The sequence below is a fragment of the Gymnogyps californianus genome, chromosome 3 (assembly GCF_018139145.2).
Source record: "Gymnogyps californianus isolate 813 chromosome 3, ASM1813914v2, whole genome shotgun sequence".
NCBI classification, from domain to species: Eukaryota; Metazoa; Chordata; class Aves; order Accipitriformes; family Cathartidae; genus Gymnogyps; species Gymnogyps californianus.
In genome coordinates, this window is record NC_059473.1 from 34,925,405 (window position 1) to 34,943,016 (window position 17,612).

General features: G+C 60.5%; 1 protein-coding gene across 1 annotated transcript; it reads right to left on the bottom strand.

Annotated features, from left to right (window-relative positions):
* Window positions 1-6,389: 6,389 nt before the first annotated feature.
* Window positions 6,390-16,992, bottom strand: CAPN11 (calpain 11). Its single transcript, XM_050893236.1, is given in 23 exon segments — window positions 6,390-7,711; window positions 7,963-8,021; window positions 8,097-8,213; window positions 8,677-8,755; window positions 8,887-8,955; window positions 9,820-9,884; window positions 9,983-10,040; window positions 10,370-10,435; window positions 10,703-10,742; window positions 10,866-11,077; window positions 11,373-11,384; window positions 11,601-11,770; window positions 11,850-12,010; window positions 12,407-12,481; window positions 12,695-12,780; window positions 12,867-12,950; window positions 13,543-13,685; window positions 13,688-13,710; window positions 13,886-14,019; window positions 14,151-14,269; window positions 15,736-15,805; window positions 16,397-16,679; window positions 16,937-16,992. Coding segments are annotated over 22 exon segments (2,115 nt in total). The 5' UTR covers window positions 16,643-16,679; window positions 16,937-16,992; the 3' UTR covers window positions 6,390-7,684.
* Window positions 16,993-17,612: the final 620 nt, after the last annotated feature.

Sequence of the window (17,612 nt, forward strand, 5' to 3'; positions counted from 1 at the left end):
TCGGGGGAGAAGCACTGGAGGGGACTGCTCTCCTCCCCACCTCTTCCCCTGGTCACTCTTACCCTCCTTGGGATCCTTCCCGCTCCGGGACACCGCTCAGCCCTTTCTCCCAGAGGAGCCTGTACTGCTCAGCTCCCCCCACGTGGACCTGCCACCAGCCCAAATGGCAGGAACAGCTCCAGAGCAAGGGAGAACAACAACAAAAAAACAGCTGCCCATTTAAATGCCCCCTCCTCCCAGGCCAGACACATGCTCCCTGTAAGCGATACTGCTCCTCAGCCCAGGACCCCATTTGTCGGGGTGGCAGTGCCGGGGCGAAGAAGGGGGGCGAGGGAGGAACAACATCTGCCCACCACAGAAATGTGGGCTGGGAGGATGGGGTCCTGTTTCACTACAAGGCTTTGCCGAAGCCCCTGAGCAGGCAGCCGGGTCCAAAATACGCTCGCCTGTCATTCTCTGCTAGCGCCAGCAATTGCCACCCTGCTCCCACAAGGGCCAGGAATGCAGACCAGGCAGACCGCCAAGGAGAGCAGGCAAGGGATGCCCCAAGGCATGAAGCACCGAGGAGCAGATGGGCACTCCCCTGGGGAAGAGCTGTGATCTGGCTCCATGCGGGGCTCCAGAACAGGCTGGTAACCAGTGTCCCATGCTTTCCAGCTGTGCTCCCAAGCTGAGCTAGCTTGGGGCAAGCAGCCAGGGCCCTTCAGACCAGGGGAGTACAAGCTAGCCAGGGTGAGGGTGCAGGCAGGAAGGTCCATGGCTCACGTCTGTGCCCTTCCGCTTCCCTCCTGCGACCAACCTTTGTTTTTTTCCTGGTGGCTGTCTGGCTTCATTTCCTCCCCTTGTTGTTCCCTTCAAAAACCCTGCCAAGGCCCTACTCTTGGCTCCCACTCAAGCAGAATTTAGGAGAATGAACAGACACGAGGGACTGAAAGCTACTGCTCCGTCTCCCAGCCTGCCTGATGCAAGCTGTCCCTTGCCCAGCGAGTCCCATCCAAGGGCAGTTAGTTCAGCCAGGATGACCTTTCCCAGCCCCGCGGATTCCTCTCCGGGAACCAGCCATGGATGATGAAAGCGGGCTGGCCATGCCTCAGCACAGAAACACCATGTGCCAAAACCAGAAACAGCTCCCCACTGGCCTCCCGGAGCCTCCCGGGCTCCAGGTCTGCCACGGTCAGAGGGCTCCGGCGCAGGCGCACCGCTCCACTGTGTGCTGCCGCCGGCCCCGTGCCAGCGGTGTTACAGGGAGTGGGAAGAGCCCGGGCGAAGGAAGCAGGAGCCAAAGCTTTGCTGCAGCTGTGTCAGGGTTTACGTTTCCCTGGGAGGGAGCTTCCCCCCTTTTATCAGGGACACAGTGCTTGGCCTGCTCTCGAGACTCCTGGGTTCGCTGTGCTGCGGCTGATCCCGGGTAAATCACTGCCTCGCTCAGTGCCTCGATTTCCCCAGCAGTACAGCCCCAGCGGGAATATCCCCTCCCTGTGGAGAGGGCCCTTGCAGCGTCTTGCCTCTGAGCAGGCTGGGGACCACTGGGATGAAAAGTGCCACGTCCCTGGTCAGCGGTAGTGACTGCAGTGATGGAGGGGAATGGCGATCTTATTCCCCAGGGAGCCTTACCTATTCCTAGGAAAAGCCCTGCCTGAACTAGGGGAACTGCCCATCCTACCGTGCCTGCCAGGGGAATCCTGTCCTTCGGTCCCACGGGAAAAGGGAGGTGCCAGCCAGGTGCAGAGGTGTTGCAGCACGTTCCTGGGGGCATTGCATCTGAGCATGACATGGCAGAGATACACACGGGGGGGCGTGGGGGGGTGGAAAATCCCTTGGGAGCAAAGGGGCTTCAGTGTGTGGCCTCTGCAGAAACCTGCTTCTTCCCAGGGAGTGAGCACAGGTAACGGCAGGAGGGTTACCCTGCTGTGAGAGCCAGAAGCTTGCAACATCCCAGCACTGGGCGGAAAGTGGGGCAGGGCTTGTTTGCCAAGCTGTTGGGACTCGTAAAGAGGCAGATTTTTGTCTCTGCCAAAAATGCAGAGACGTTGCCGAGCCTCTTTCCCCATCTGGAAGGTCAGGGGCTTTAGCTTCCCTTCACAGTTGGGCAAAAGCACAGCCCAGGGAGGTGAAGGGACTTAATCCTGCTCCTCTGGTGAGTCAGACACAGAGCTGGGAAGAGAATGCAACCTCGAAAGAAAACAAAATCCCCCCAGTATCTACTTCCAAACACAAGACTCAGGGCACCCAAGTCCTGCGTGCCCATGTGTTCCCTGGGCCAAGGCATGTAGAGCCTTGCTTTAACCTCTCTGATCCTTGGAGGACTTTCTGCTCCTGCAGTCACAGCTCTGTCTCTCTCTCAACTCTTTTTCTTGTCTATCCATCCCTCTTGGGCTCAAAATCCCTCACCAGCTGGCCAGCTCCTTTTTTGCCGGGTACATATCAAGGCCGCTTCCTTTCAGGAGTCCATTTTCTTTATCGTACCAATTGCACAACCACGTATCTCCTATTTAATTGCCAGGGCGGGCTGGGATCCATTTCCCAAGCCCAAACAGGGACTGCATACCCCTCTGTAGCACTTGTTTCTCTTGGGTGGTCAGTCAGCAGCTGGACATCAGCAAACAAGGAGCAGGAGATGCCCCTGGGTGGTGCAAGGCAGGCACGGGGTCCCGGGAAGCCTGCAGACGGAGCAGCGCCGGCGATGGGAGAGCAGGGCTGGAAGCAGCCCAGCTGCAGGGTCTGTCCTCAGGGTGGTGGCAGGACTGTGCAGAGCTATCCTCTTGTCTTCTCCTCCCTGCTATCCCAAAGCCCTGGGGACTTGGCTTGCCCAAAGCCCAGCCCCTTCCTTCTTGCTGCTGAGCAGGGGTGAGCTGACAGCCCACATGTCTTCTGGGCAGATCCCGGGGCTGGAGCCAGCTAGCGCGTCCGTCTACTCTGGGAGAGGATGACCCGCTGGGAGAGCACCTCGGAGGAGGCACGGCTGGAGGGTCAGGGGTGTAGGACATGCCAGCCTTTGGGCAGGAGGCAGCTGTGCTACCTCCTGGTACGACCCCTCTTGGTCACTGCTGCCCGTCGGTGGAGGGAAGGCTGCCTGAGCAGCCCTGTGCCCCGTCAGCCAACAGGCAAAGCTGGCACGGGCTTTGAGAGCGGGCCAGATCCCTGGCCTTTGCCCCATGAGCGACCTGCCAGCACCCAGCCTGCTCCCAGGACAGCATCTCTGCTTCGCGGGAAGGCAAGACCCTTGTGCCACCTCAGAGGCAGGCACAGGGGACAGAGCAACCATCAGCACCTGCCAATGCTTAAAGCGGCTGTCGCATGGTTAAGGCTCCAGAGGATTTAGCAGGGAGCAGGGATGCTGAGAAGAAGGGCATGGCCCTCTGGCATCTCTTCACGAGGTGTGCAAGATTTGCTGATCTTGCTCTGGGCATAACACTGGGAGCTAACAGAAATGGGGGGGAAGAAGATGAGAGGCGGCAAGAGTCTGTTCTTTGAAGAGACCTCACCCTTCTGGCGGGGACCCGAAAGGGTGTTGGTGGTGGGGACACCAGTGGCACCCGAGCGCCTGGCCCCGCACAGGAGGAATGTGGGCCATTCCTGCTGGGGAGGGACGCAAGCGCTATAAATAGTTTGTTTAACGCACTGCGGCCAGGCCCTGGAAAGCCCCGGCCCAAGCACATTCCCTGTTGCTGGCGCTGAGACGGCAGCTGTTGAAAAAGGCCGAATCCAGCAGCTGCTGCCCGGTGCTCTCGGCCCCCGCCCTGTGCCCCCAGCCCTCCTGCTCCCCTCGCAGGGCGGCTGAGCCCATGGCATCCCTTGGCACGGGTGCTGAGGCTCGCCAAGGAGGTGTCAGCTCTGCGCTGGTGTTGACGCTGCTCCCCGGGTCGGCAGTGGCTGCAGGATGCTCCCACCGCCTGGCTCCTGGTGCCGGAGGGGCGAGGAGGATGAGGAGGGAGCTTTCCTCCCTGACAGCCCTTGCAGCAGTGGGGACACCGCCGAGCCTGGCCGGGAGCTGTGAGGCCATGCCGGTGGCAGCTGCTGCCCACGCACATGCCCTCGGCTGCGGCTCTCCCCAGCCCCGGCTCGGGATGCTGGGCTGGGCCACGGTCCCCCGCCCGCCGGCTCCACTCGCACAAAGGCCCCTTGTGCCCACGGGACTGACATTCCTGCAGCCGCGGGCCCCGGGGCAGAGCAAAGCGCAGCCGAGGGGGAGATGGGGCCGGAGCCCGGCTGCTGGGGGCAGCTGGTGGGGCCAGGTGGGAATGGGCTGCGGTCCTGCCCCCCTCTCCTGTGCCTGGAGGACGGACATGAGCAGCTGGTGGGAGAGGGGGGACCCCCAGGATGGGCAGGCGGCTCTGGGCTGCGGGAGGCAGGGGCACAGGGTGCGGGAGGAGATGCCGCGATGCTGGGGAGCAGGAGCGGTGGTGCTGCGCACCCATGGGTGCTGCCTGCCCACCTTGTGCACTCCCACCCAACGCAGACCTGTGGGGTAGGTGTGGGAAAGGCGGGAGCAGGCTGGCTCTCACTGGCTAGTGCCCATCGCAAGACAAACCCAAAGCTAAGAGCAGTTTTGGCTGCACCTGGCCCACAGCCCCTCTTGCTCCTTACCTTACACCAGCATTTAAGTACTCTGCTGGGCCTCCTCCTTGTCCCCTTTGCAACGATGGGGACGAGCCATGCTACTCTTTGTGGCATTAGCTGGCAGCTGGGGACCCCCCGCCTGCCGACACCCTGCTGATACTGGCCTGCCAGCTGCCGGGGCCGGGGAGGGAAGGGATCTGCCAGCTGGCGCCCGGAGGGAGGGAGGGAGGGGGCTTCTGGTAAGGCTGCGCCAGGGGCACCTGTCGTCCCAAAGCCGGGTCATCATTGTGCCCTACAATCGGGCCTGTGTGCGCGCAACGAGGCCCCACAGCTGGGACAGCGATGACAGCTCTGCATGCTTGCCCCTGTGTCCCGTCCCCTTCCCCAAGCCCTTGTTTCCCAGGGGCTTTGGGGTTGCATGGAGAAGTAGGGAGCCCAGGCTGGCAAGCCCCGAGGTACCCCCATCCCACACAGGGCAGCTCAGCTCACAGGTAGCCATGAGCCAAGTGCAAGTAGCCCACCTCCAACCAGCCCTGGGGAGCCTCCAGAGGAGAGGGCAGGCTGGGAAGATGCTCCCTCCGGCCATCGCACCTCAGCTCCCCTCTGTGCTCTGAGCCAGGTTGTCTCTCCCCAGAGCTGGGTGCTGCCCCACTGTGAGGAGACTGGTGCCAGGGAGCTGGGCTGGCGCAAAGGGCACCCACGAGGTGCCATATTGAGATGCCAGGGCAGATAAGGAGCGCAAGGGCACTTCTCTTCCAAATGCTGAGCACCCCTGGGGCCATCTGGGCTGCAATGCCCTTCTGGGGCGTCAGCAAGGGGCAGGATGCACACGCTGACAGCGAGTCCTGCCCTGAGCCATGCAGTGAAAAGCCCCACCGCCCGGCCCTCCACTGTCGTTTTCCTGGAAGGCTTTTGCCTGCAGCTGTAACCTGCATGGCCTCAAAGGAAGCAGGGGAAAACACCGACCTCCCACAGCCCCTATCCAGGGTCACATACCTTGTGTGGTCCCTTTCCAGTGTCCAGAGCTCCAGGCTGCCCTCCAATCCCACCCGCTCCACAGTTAACTCCATCCTATCCAAGCGGACCCTCTTTTCTCTCCCCAACCTCCCCAAGACACCTTTCTTTAAGAGCAGACCCCAGCTCTGCCACCAGGAGAGGAGACCTTGGCAAGGGGCCGGCCAGGGCAGCAAACCATGACCAACATTAATCCACCCCAGCGCAAAGTCTGGAGGCCAAACCCAGCCTTGCTGGCTGCCTTCAGCCACTGCTCCAGCTGCTTGCACGGCAGAGGCACCTGGCAGTGCCCCGGGGACGCCTTTGGGACACCATGGCCAGACCCAGGGCCCCCCTAGCTGAGCGGGAGCACGGCTGCACCCACATATCGGGGGCACAGGCTGGGGTGAAGCTGCCCCAGCCCTCCCATCCCAGCCCAGCACTTACACACTGCTCCTCCCACCACCAAGGAGCAAGCACCGGCTTTTCCTCCACTTGAAAAATCCCCGGGATAACGGAACAGCCGTGCTAACAGCATGCTGCTTGCTCTCATTGTGAAGAGCAGTGCTCCCTTACACCTCTCGTACATGGTGCTGCCCCTGTGTGTTGGCGTTAAGACCCCTCTGCAAAGGAAGAGGCGAGTTTTATAAAATCCTAGGGGATATGGACCCCCCCATCCCCACAGCAAGACCTGTACCTGGTGGTGCTCCCCCACCCGTGGCCCAGGCTGCGCAAGCAGCGTGCCTTGGGCTTGGCTCCACATCTCATCCCCTCAGCCCAGGCCACGGCGAGCAGAGGGAGGACGCAACCCCCAAGTCACTGTCCGGGGCCACACATCCAACAGATCCTAGTTTATTCCCGGAGTGCACAGTGAGCAGGGTGAGGAAGCAGAGCTGCCGGGCAGGCAGCAGTGGTTATTGCTGCAGGCACGTCCTCCAGCGATGACAGGAGTCCGGGGGAAGCTAACTGCCTGCCTCTACAGGGCAAAGGACGAGCTGTTGCCCACCGCCAAGCTGGAGCCACCCCGTTACGCCAGAAGGTGAGGGGAGTGGAGGAGCACAGTGAAGTGCAAATATGTTGGCACTGGAGCCCATCCGCACTGGGCGAAGGAGCCCAAGGGAAGAGGAGAGTGTAACAGTGTGGGAAGGTGAGGGAAAGGGGAAAAACCCCAACTGAATGCAGGAGAACACCCCCCCAAACCACCACCCGCTCCTCTCCAGGGGAAGGCATCGGCTCTTGGGTGCTGGCCCCCCTCAGCCATGCTATGGGCCATAAGCAGGGGCAGCGGATGCCCCAGGAGCTCCCAGGGATGGGAGGGGAGGCCAAGCCGCTGTGACGGTGGTGGCATTGCTGTGCCCACGCGGAAGAGAGTAGCTTCTGCTGCACTACAGGGTGGCACATGTTCACGTGGTGGGGGAGCCCCCAAACATTCAGTGCGTAAGTTGCAGGGCTTGACCCAGTGGTGCGGCAAAGGCAGGGGCATGGAGGTGGGAGGGATGTGTTGAAGGCCACGCAGAAAGAGCCGGTGGGCTCCATGCTTTGGTCGTACTTAGTGGTGATGAGTGCAGTGCAAGGGCTTCAAGAAGAAGAGTATGGCCCTTCCTCCTCCCAGAAGGCCACTCCAGCTCCCCAGGAACCTGTTGCTTCTGCCTGAGCAAGGCAGTACCTGCTGATGCTCCCAGGTGTGCGCAGAGACAGGCAATGCGTGCCAGCAGGGATGTGACAGCACTAGAGCAAGCGATACGAGTCCCCCCTCTCTTCCCCCTGCAGCTCCTGCCTCTCCCTGCTCCGCAGCCAGCCCCCAGCCTGCTCCTTCACTCCCGCCAAGCTCGGTGCAGGGATGCACAGATACCGCATGCTGCTTGCCCTCCTCCTGTTCTGGGGTGGGGAGAGGGGAGGGAGGGAATGGACAGAAGCCCAGCCCAGAAGAGGAGAAGGGCATCCCCTGCCTGCCTTGACCCTTGGTCCACCGGAGAGGGTGGCGTGAGGCTTGCCGGGAGGCAGGGCTGGTGGCTCAGCATGGGATGGAGCAAGGAGGGAAGAGTATCCTGTGTCCACAGATCCAAGGGGAGGCACTTGAAGGGGCCTGGCCTGCCGGGGTGTCCCAGCCACAGTGGATCTGTCGTGGCTCCTAGCCGCACATCGTCAGCAGCAGCCACTAGGAAGGAGAGGGAGAAGGGATGAGCAGGGGCTGGTGCATTTCTGACATTCCCTCCTGTGTCAACTTCGACAGCCCTCCAAGAAACATGGAGCCTGCAGCAATCCCATTTTCTCATCTTGATCTTTTATGGGTTCTTTCCCTACCCAAGGGGCTGGAGGGCTTTCTACCACCCACCCCAGGTGCCCCATTCACCCTAATGCCTTCTCCCCTTGTCTCCCACCTGACCTCCCACTGGGCTGAGCTCTCACCTCGGAGAGGTTCATGACAGCGGTGCCAGTGCCTTCAGGGTCCATGCTGTGGAAGAACCCTGCAGGGGAACAACAGCAAGGTGAGCAACGCGTCCCTCTGTCCCTGCCCCCCCTGCCCCAGAGACACCACTCACTAAACATGGCCTCCAGCTTCACAAGGCAGCAGACAAAGTTGTCAAAGTCCACACCCATGTCAGCGTCTGCATAGCGGGCCACCACCACCTGATGCAGCTTGTTGTTCAGCTTGAAACCTGCAAGGCAAAGAGCAGTCAGCGCCCCAGGGAGGCAGGACAGGAGGGCGTAACTATGAAAGTCCATGCCCCCACCCAAAGGGGCCACCAACCCACCCAAGGAAGGGCACCATGTCCAGCCTCAGCAAGAAGAGGCGATGCTCTCCCTGGAGCCATATGACTTGTTAGCTCACTGATCCACCCCAGGCTTCTGCTTCGCCACCATGGGACCCTGCAGGTCAGAGGAGGACAGAGGCTGGGACCACCTTGTGTGCGTCCCTAACTCCGAGGCTCCAGCACTTGGCACAGCTGGGATGGAGGGAGCCCAGCGCAGACATTGGCCATATCTCACTACCACGACAGGCTGGCTCCAAGCACACAATATAGGCTGGTTTCACTTTTCTCCAGCTACTTGGGACAGAGCTCCAACAGCAGGAGCCCCCTCCCCAGCCCCCAGCCCAGCCCCATCCTTCTCCAGACCTACCGGCTGACTCTAGAGCCATGCGCATCTCATAGGAGCTCATGGTGCCCGACTTATCCAGGTCATGCTGGCGGAAGATCGTCTGCAAAAACATCACAGAGGACGTGAAGGGCAGGTTCTCCTGTGGCCTCCAGCCTGGCTGTCCCCTCACCCTGCTGCCCCAAGAGGGGTGCTACCCCTGTGCAGCGCACCATGCCCCCCGCTCCTCCTCACCAGCCAGCTCCGGATCTTGTTCCACAGGATCTGGAACTCCACCAGCCCAAGGCGGGCACTGCCATCTTTCTGGGGAGCAGAGGGTCAAGGAGAAAGCAGCCAGCAAAGGGGGTGGCGTAAAGGCAAAGCTATCAGATCCCAGCCAGCTGAGGCAAGAAAAGCCTGGCCACACTTGGCCTGCCCAATCTTCCCCCCAACTTCCCCTCTCTGTCCTGCAGCATCAGCAAGATCAGAGCCTGCAACCCAGCGGGGAAAGTGCAACGCTTAAACTAGCTGCCGTGCCACTCCCCGGGAGCAGCTGTGCTGCTGCTGTAGGAAGCACATTACTGTGGTGTCCCCAGAGCAAAACTGGGCTGGTGGGCAGCAAAAAGGGATGCTGCAGGGCCAGGCTGGAGAAGGGCTCAGAGGTGCTCCTCTACTCGCCTGACCCCTCAGCTGCATGTCTTTGTGCAAGCAGGAACAAAGGCCATGGCTCCTGTCGCTTTACACCTCTCATCCTCAACCGCTGGACAGGATGGTTTGGGGGGAATGAAGTCCAACAGCCCTCATTCCCTTCCAGGAGCGCCTCAAAGGCTGGGTGGCATCACAGCACGTCAGGCTGGGGAGCCTGCTGGGAAGGGAAGCACAGGGCACTTCTGCCTGGAGGGGAAGGTTGAAGGCGTGAGTGGGGCTGGGCTGGGCTTCTGGCGGCGGAGCCAGGGCCCAAAGCAAGCAGGGGAACTGATGGCCTTTCCCAAAAAACCTGCTGCTAAAGCCCAGGGGTGTAGGGCAGGTGGCCCTGAAGCCACAAAGACCTCTTCCTTCCTTCCTTCCCCTGGTTGAACAGGCTCGGCACGGCCGGAGAGCCAAGCCCCAGCTCCTGTGGCAAAGTCTTGCTGCCAGCAGGCTGAGCATCAGGCAAGCTGGCCCCTGCCTGCAGCGCCAAGAGGATACATCCATCAGGTTGACCATGTTGCGACAGGAGTCCAGGCTGAACCCATCTGTCTTCAGATCTTTGTCTGAGGAGGAAGGAGGAGGTTGAGCACGTGCATCAAAACCCAACCTGCTGAGCCGACTTGGGCTGCAGGGAGCAAGGGGCGGGAAGGGCAGCACTTACGTCTAGCAATGACTCTGTTCAGAATAGTCCGGAGCTCGAAGACGCTGATTTCCATGTCCTGCAGCAGGAGCAGAGTTAGCAGCACCCCTTGCCTGCTCTCCACCCTGCTCCTGCCTAAATATCTCTGCCTTAGTCACAAAACATCAGGGTGCCATTGCATTTCCTGCATGCCCAGAAGAGTTTGGGCCACAGCTGGATGCCCCTTCCCCAAATCTGCACCCGTCACACCACCCCAGGGGCAGCTGGGCTGAGCCATGGCAGAGATAGACTTGTCTGCAGGATGGGACTGAGTGAGCGTGGGGTGGGGTGGAGCTCTCATGGTCAGGGGTCCCGTCCCGTCCCCTCCCCAGGCCAGGGCCCCCTAGAGCTCAGCACAGCCGTACCCACCTCCCCTGCCAGCTGCTGGAACATGTTCCTGAAGCCATCTTCTATGTCATCCTCAGTTATTTCCTCCTGGGGTGACGCAGGCCAGAAAGAAGGGGTTAGTGGTCAAACCCGGGCTCTGCCCTGCCTCCCAGGCTCAGCAAACCCAGACTGGAAGGGAAGCTCTTCTTTGTTCTTCTCATCTTTGTTACTTCCCGCATCCCCATCACCTCGACCCTGCCAGCCCCTCTCCAGCCACAGTGACATCCCAAACCCAGGCAGCCACCTCCTGCCTCCGGCTCCCCCTCCCCAGCCCCAGAGCCTCAGCACCAACAGAACCAAAGTGGGGGCTCCTACCTCATCTGCCAGATCTGCCGAGATCTCCTCATCCAGCTCCCTGGGGGCAGAAAGGAGGAAAACGAAGCGATGAGCAGGGTCTCCAGCCAGCATGCTGCCTGTGGTGGGGAAACATCCCACCGCTCGCAGACACAGGGTGTCCCCTGGCCGGGCAGGGACTCACGCTGTGTCCGACTGCTTCTCGGTGAAGACCCGCAGGACGAAGTCAGCCTCCTTGTGCGGCTCGAAGGTGGAGGGCACAACGATGTACTCGCCGGGGGGCAGCCGGATCTGGTTGCTCACCTCCCGCAGGTTGATGAAGGTCTCAGACCGTGCCCGCGACTGGTTTCGTAGGAAGAAGTCCTTCTTCAAGTGCACGTTCTGGCTGCCCTGGGCCTGGGGGAATGAACGTGCTTGTGGACCACAGTCCCTCAACGGGGGGACCCACAGGGAACAGCAGGACCAAAGCCAGCCCTGTCAGGCGGGACATCCCTGCCCTACCCATCCCAGCAGGAGCCATCCCTCCCACACGGAGGTGCCCAGCACCCATTAGCACCCTAGCCACCGCCAGCGCAGTGGGAGCTCCCACGCCACTGGGTGCACATGTGTGCATGCATGTGCATTAACCCATTCCTGCCCACTCTTGCGCTCCCCTCCAAGAGGGGGTAGGCTCCGGCGGCTCAGGACGTACCTCCTCAGGAACCTGCAGGGAGGAGAGAAAAGGGAAAAAAAAATCAGAATCCCAGTACCTGCCCCCATCCCTTACAGCTGCAGGGAGCATGGGACAGGGGACATTAACCCACAGACTGGCCAAAGCAGGTGGGAAAGGTTTCCTTGAGGACTGAGGTGCCAGGTTGAGGCGCGACTGGCAGGTCTGAGCCTGTCCCAAGGAAGCAGCATCGGGGCGGGCAGAGGTTACCTCGTAGACAGCAAAGCCGATGGTGTGCATGTCGCCCCCCACCCGCCGCTCCCGCCGCCGGTGCTTCTGCATCAGAGCCACCAGGAAGCTGCAGGCCACCTCATCGTCCCCGGGGTCATCATCCTCTTCCAGCAGCTTGATCTTAAACTGGGGGTTGATCCAGAATGTGGCTGGGAGGAAGAGGATGCGTGGATGAGACACCTGGCTCCATCACGCTGCCGAGAGCGGAGGCGCGGAGGGGAGAGGTACCTGGGTGATTCCTGCAGCCCCCAGCAGTGCTCCCCCGGCGCCACGTGCCCTCGAACACTTGCGTGTGCCATCTGCTGAGCTCGTCCTTGGTGAGGGCATCAGGGGTCAGGTTGCAGATCTCCAGCCTGGAGAACTCCCTCATGAAGTCCCGGAAAGACATCCTGCGGGAGGCAGGCAGGGGCTGAGGCCAGGGCACTGCTGGGGGGGAGCGAGGAGAGCGCAAGCAGCTCCCAGCCAACATTTTGGGAGAATTAAGTGACAGCAAGATCTTTTACCCTGAGCAGTTATAGCTCATTTAAAGCCTGTTGCTGGGTTTGGGGAAGAAGGGATGTTTACCCTTCCTAGATGTTTAGTTTGCTGAATTTCCTTGAAGGGAGGAAAATTATTAACTAGATCAGATGAGAAAATGCTAGCAGGCTCTCTGGTGCTGGAAAGCCAGCTCATAAAGGCAGGTCATGTGTTTCAGGTTAAGTAGGACCGCAGGATCTCCCCCCAGCTCCTCTACTCCTTGCCAAGCTGGCTGCTGAAAAAGAAGAGCACTTTGCTCTGGCACTCACCAGAACTCTCCATCCTCCATCTTCAGCTGCAGCTCTTCCCTGTCGTCAGGGTCAATGTTGTTCCACTCGGAGGAGCTGGAATAGCAGGAGAGAGACAATTAGATGAGTACTACTCAAGGTGAACTGAGAGCACTTCAGAGCTGGCTCTCAACTGCCCCCCTCTCCGATGCGAAGGGCACTGCACGCTGCAAACTTCCCCTCGGCACAGTGCCGTGCACTCGATTGCTGTGTGTGCAGTGCCCGCTGGCCTGCCAGTGGCGGGACTGAAGTCCCATCTGTCCAACTCACCCATCGCTCCAGGCTCCGGTCCACTCCACCTGACCCCAGGGATTCCTGATGCGGATGAGCTGTTCCTGCTGACCCCGGTAGTTCACCTGCCAGTCACCAGACACAGGAGGTTGAGCCCATGCCACTGGCCAGGTTATTTTATTGCTATTAAAGTCTCATCTAGCCAACTCACGTCTCTGAAGGCTGTGACAGAATAAGCGTGGCCCTTCACCAGCTTCTTGAAGGTCACTGCTTCCATATCAAAGGCACTTGTGATCTGAGGAGAATGTGCAAAGCTCAAGTGAATATGATTAAATTCATGTAGTCCTATCCCTACCCCTTCCCTCCACCACATGGACAACTCCCCTTGCTTTGCACTGCTCCAGCCAAGAGAAGCAGCAGGTACCAGCACCCTCTGCTCAAAGGCTGCTGGCTGAGGACAATGTAAAGACAGTTTCCCAGCTAGAAGACCCTGAAGATCCATCAGGGAACCACCCAAACTTCAGAAAGCAAGAAAAGGATTTCATGAGAGGGAACGGATGGAAAACCCCACTCCAGATAATTCTCAGATGCTGACGTAAGACACAGCCAGAGTGATAGGCAGACCCTTGTTCAACAGCCCACACTTGAGATGGACGTTCCCGCTCCATCCAAAGCAGCCCATTCACAGCACCTGGGCTGCAGCCCCACGCGCTGTGCCCCAGGGCTGCCATGCTGGCTCTGGAAAGGGTGCTCTGCTAAGAGGGGAAAGCAGTAACCTCCCGCCCGGTGTCCCAGCGAGGGGACTGCTGACACAATCGTGGGCTGCGAGGCCTCGCTTTGGCCGTTACTAGGGCAGAGCCCCCCGTTCATCCCAGCGCACCACTTACGTCGATGGAGCAGCCCAGCAGGGACCCTCTCTCCAGCGCCTTGCGGATGATGTGGCCCATGTTGCGCGGCGGCCGCTTGAGGTCATACATCTCTGCCACGCCGCCGGTGAAGTCCTCGAAGCCCTCGGTGGTGCTGCCCCCGAGAGTGCCTCGTAGCAGCCGTTCAGCCTGAGCACCGGCCGGCGAGAGGGGCACGTGAGGTGACAAGGACGTAGCACGCTGCTGCTCCCCCGGCACCCAGCACAAGCAGGGCCAGGGATAGAAGAGACCCCCTCCCCTCTGCCCTGCACAGTGAGGTGCCCCGTCCCCCACCCACCCACGTGCCCACCGCGGGGGTACCCACTTGGCGTAGGCCTTCTCCAGCAGAGCACTCCAGAACTCGGTGCACTCCGCCGAGTGGACAAACAGGAGCTCCCCATCCTTGGTGGGCAGCTGGTCGTCCACCACCACGTCCACCCACTCACCGAACTGCCAGATCTGGGGGGGTCAGGAGAGAGTGGGATGAGCTCAGAGCGCTCATCCCTACCCGAGAGGGATGCCCTCAACCGACTGCCCTCCCTCCTGCCCCCAGCCCACCAGCTGTGGAGGGCCAGGAGCTCCCAGCCCACCTGGAAGTGGAAGATGCCGGCATAGTCCTCTTGGAAGCTCTGCCCGTGGGGCACCACGCGGTGCAGGAGCTCCTCATTGAGTGTGAGGGAGCCGATGGCAGCCAGCAGCCAGCAGTCGCCTGGGGAAGGAGAGAAAGCCAGTGTGAGCACCCACCACCTGCCTAGCTGGGGGGGTAGGCAGTGGATGTGTAGGAGCCCGTGGCGTGCTCTCCTTGCAAATGTTTGGGGCTCCTCAACTCAAAAAGCACGTGGAGAAACCAGAGAAGGCCCACCAGACAAAGAGAGCTCAGGGAGCCAGGCTCGTTCAGCCTGCCTCAGAGAGAAGTATTAGCTCAAGGCAACAAGGAACGATCCTCCCTGACCTGAAGCCTGTGTCCAGACCACCGCACACAGTCAGCACCAACAGCCGCCTCCTGCAGCCGTTTATCTAGACCCTCCTAGGACTCATTCGTATGACTGCCCTCCACATCTCAGACAGAGAGTTCTGCAGTGGAATTACACTTTGCATTTAAAAACCCATTTTATCAAGCGAGAGGTTTAATGCTGTTGCCCCGGCTTCTCAAATTGTGAGCAACACCACCGCACTTCTCCTTCGAAGTGCTCTTAACCACAAGTGCTGCTCCAGGCCAGCACTGCGCTTTAAATTCTTTGCCTTGGTTCCCCTTTCTCTTTTGCCTTTGAAGCCTGTCACACCCTAGCCTTGAGCCTGGATAACCTGTACCGGGCTGTGGTTTGACAAAATGGCATTTCAGACTTTTTAATGACCAATTGAACACCACCGCAGTGCTCTGGGCTGTTACGTGCTCCAGTTACCACCTGAAGTTTGTTCTAATTACTGGATGCATTAAATGTGGTCAGCCCTGAAACCAGCGTGCTATGTGTGCTAAGGCACATGTTACTCCCAATCAAGTGCCCACCTTGATCCAGATCAGGACAACACTCTTGGTGGTACCCAGATCTGGTTCCGATGACCACAAAATTCCAGTTGCCAACCCTGCCAGCCTACCCAGCCCATTAACACTGCTCTCCTTGCCTCAGTACCTTTGCCTTGGGAGACACTCCTGGAGAAATGACAAATCACCACTTGTACTCTGTAGCTCTCCTCTCAATTCCCTTCTGCCACACTGCATTGCTTTACAAGCACTTTGTTGTGACCAGCACATCCTCACCTCAGTTTGTTACTGTCATCCAGCTGCCATCCCTCACCATTTACCAAAGCAGGGAGCTCTTTGGAGCAGCTCCTGGCGTTGTTGTTGGCATGTGTCAGGCATGGATCCACCCGACATCTCCCCTGATCTTGGCATGGTCAAGCTGTGCACACATCAACCCATTTTCATGGAGCCTTAACCTAGAGCCACCAGTCCTCCACCTTCCAGTTTCTACCGCACTAAATGGGAAGGGTGCCTCTGGTACAGAGATGGTTGTGCAGAGGCTGGCATGAAAACGCGCTGCATGAGCCTCGGGAAAGGTGCCATGAAACTGGTCCACCCTCAACCTTACACAAACACCTCTTCTCCAGCCACGCCAACCCTCCCCAGCCACTGCTCTCTGGACCAAGGTTCAGGGGCAGAGCTCCAGCACTCACCCAGAGCCCCCTGGCAGATGTCTGTCCGGGTTGCACCACCAACGATGAACTGAGGGTCATCCACTAATTCCTGCAGGAGGAGGAGAGAATCAGATGCTGGTGCTGGATCTCGGCAGGGCCTGGGCTTCTGGGGGGCTGGCACCCGCTGCAGCTCTGACTTGGGAGGAAGGGTATACGGTCCCCGAGAGATGCACCCCACCTGCCCTCTGCCAGGGAAATCTGCTTGACTGCAAGCCCAAGGCCATCACAGTAAGGCAAAGCATGAGCTTCTGCTGTAGCCATGGGAGAACGTGGCTAGACTAATGGCGTTCCCCTTGCACTCGTGGCACTGGGGGATATACACCCTCAAAAGCCCCAGTCACCGAGGGTGACACATCCGTGCCACGACACCTAGAAGCAACGACATAGCCCACCCATTTTAAAGCCCAGGGTCTGCTGCCCAGAGGAAGCAGGGCCTGCTAGACATGATGCTTTTCTGAGCAGACACTCATGGGGCATTGCTCTAGGCCCTTGGGAAAGGAGGCTATGAAGCACTCGAGGGACTCTGAGCACCGACAGGAGCAGGCCAGGGCTAGGCTGCAGCTTGGCAAACCACATCAGTGCAGACATTGCAGGGCAGGGACACCAGCCCAGCCCGAGGAGAAGCAAGCCCAGCACTTACCGATGGACGCTTCCACTCCACCCCCCGCGTCTTGCTGGAGTGTGGCCCCAGCTCCTTGAATCCGAGGGCAGAGGGGCCAGCTGGGAACTGGGGGTCCCTAAAGAGGGCACCACTCTCAATGCACTCCTGTTTGAGGGCCTCATAGTCCTGGTTGAGGTACTTGATGGCGTTGTTATGTTGGCCAACCCCCTCGGCTCTCAGGCGGTCCCTCTGCAGACGGGCAGCCATCCCACCAAAGGGCATCATGGCTGGGCACCGGCAGTGCTACTTTCAGCTCCGCTCCCTGCAACAAAACGGGCACGGCTGAGCTGAGGCAGGGCCCGGTACCCGTACGCCCCCCTGGGGATGTCAGCCGTTTCACATAGTGCCAGGCTTGGAGGCCGGATCCCCAATTCCCCACCACCCCCACAGCAGGGACCTTCTCCGGCAGCATTGCCCTGGGGCAGCGAGCAGAGCCGGCACACAGAGCATCCCCAGGGTGGGCCCACACGCCAGGAGGACCTCTCCAAATCCCACCCCTGGCAGCAGCCCCGTTCTGACCCATGGCCTCCAGCCCGGCCATCGCAGCCCTGCTGTCTTTAGGGGACACCGAAGGAGCAGAGCGGCTTCGAGGGCCGGCTGGGAGGAGGCAGCCCGCCGGCAGCCGGGCCGCGGCTCTCCCGTCCTGTCCCGTCCCCGCTGCGCAGAAAGGCCGAGCCCAGAGGAAGTTCAGATGCTTTCTGCCCCCGACAGCCTCGCCTCCCGGCGCAGCTTTCCGGGACCTTCCCTCATCCCGGCTCCTCCTCGCCCGTCGCAGCCGGGAGGGCGTCAGCGGCCGCCCCGCTGCTTCTCCCAGCCCCGGGCGCCTCTCCCTCCAAAGCCGCCCTGGCTTGCCTGAGCACTGAGTCAATAGGGCCGGGAAGGGAGGAGCCCAGCAGGGCTCAGAGACAGCTCTATCTACGGGGCCGGTGGAGGACGAGGAAGGAAGAGGCGGGACGGCCCTTCCCGGCGCGCACACGGGCAGGGTGACTCAAGCCTCGCCGGCGGCCAGCGGAGCAGCTTGCTGGGAGGCACCGAGGAAGGGATGCGGGGTGCAGCGGGGCACCCCGGCACCAGGAGACCGGGGCAGGGCAGATCCCGCAGAGCCCTCCCACCGCACCGGTCCCTCGCCCTGGCGAAGGCCTTGCTACAGGCCTTCCCTCCCGGGGAGTTTAACCGGCAGGCAGCTCACGGCCGA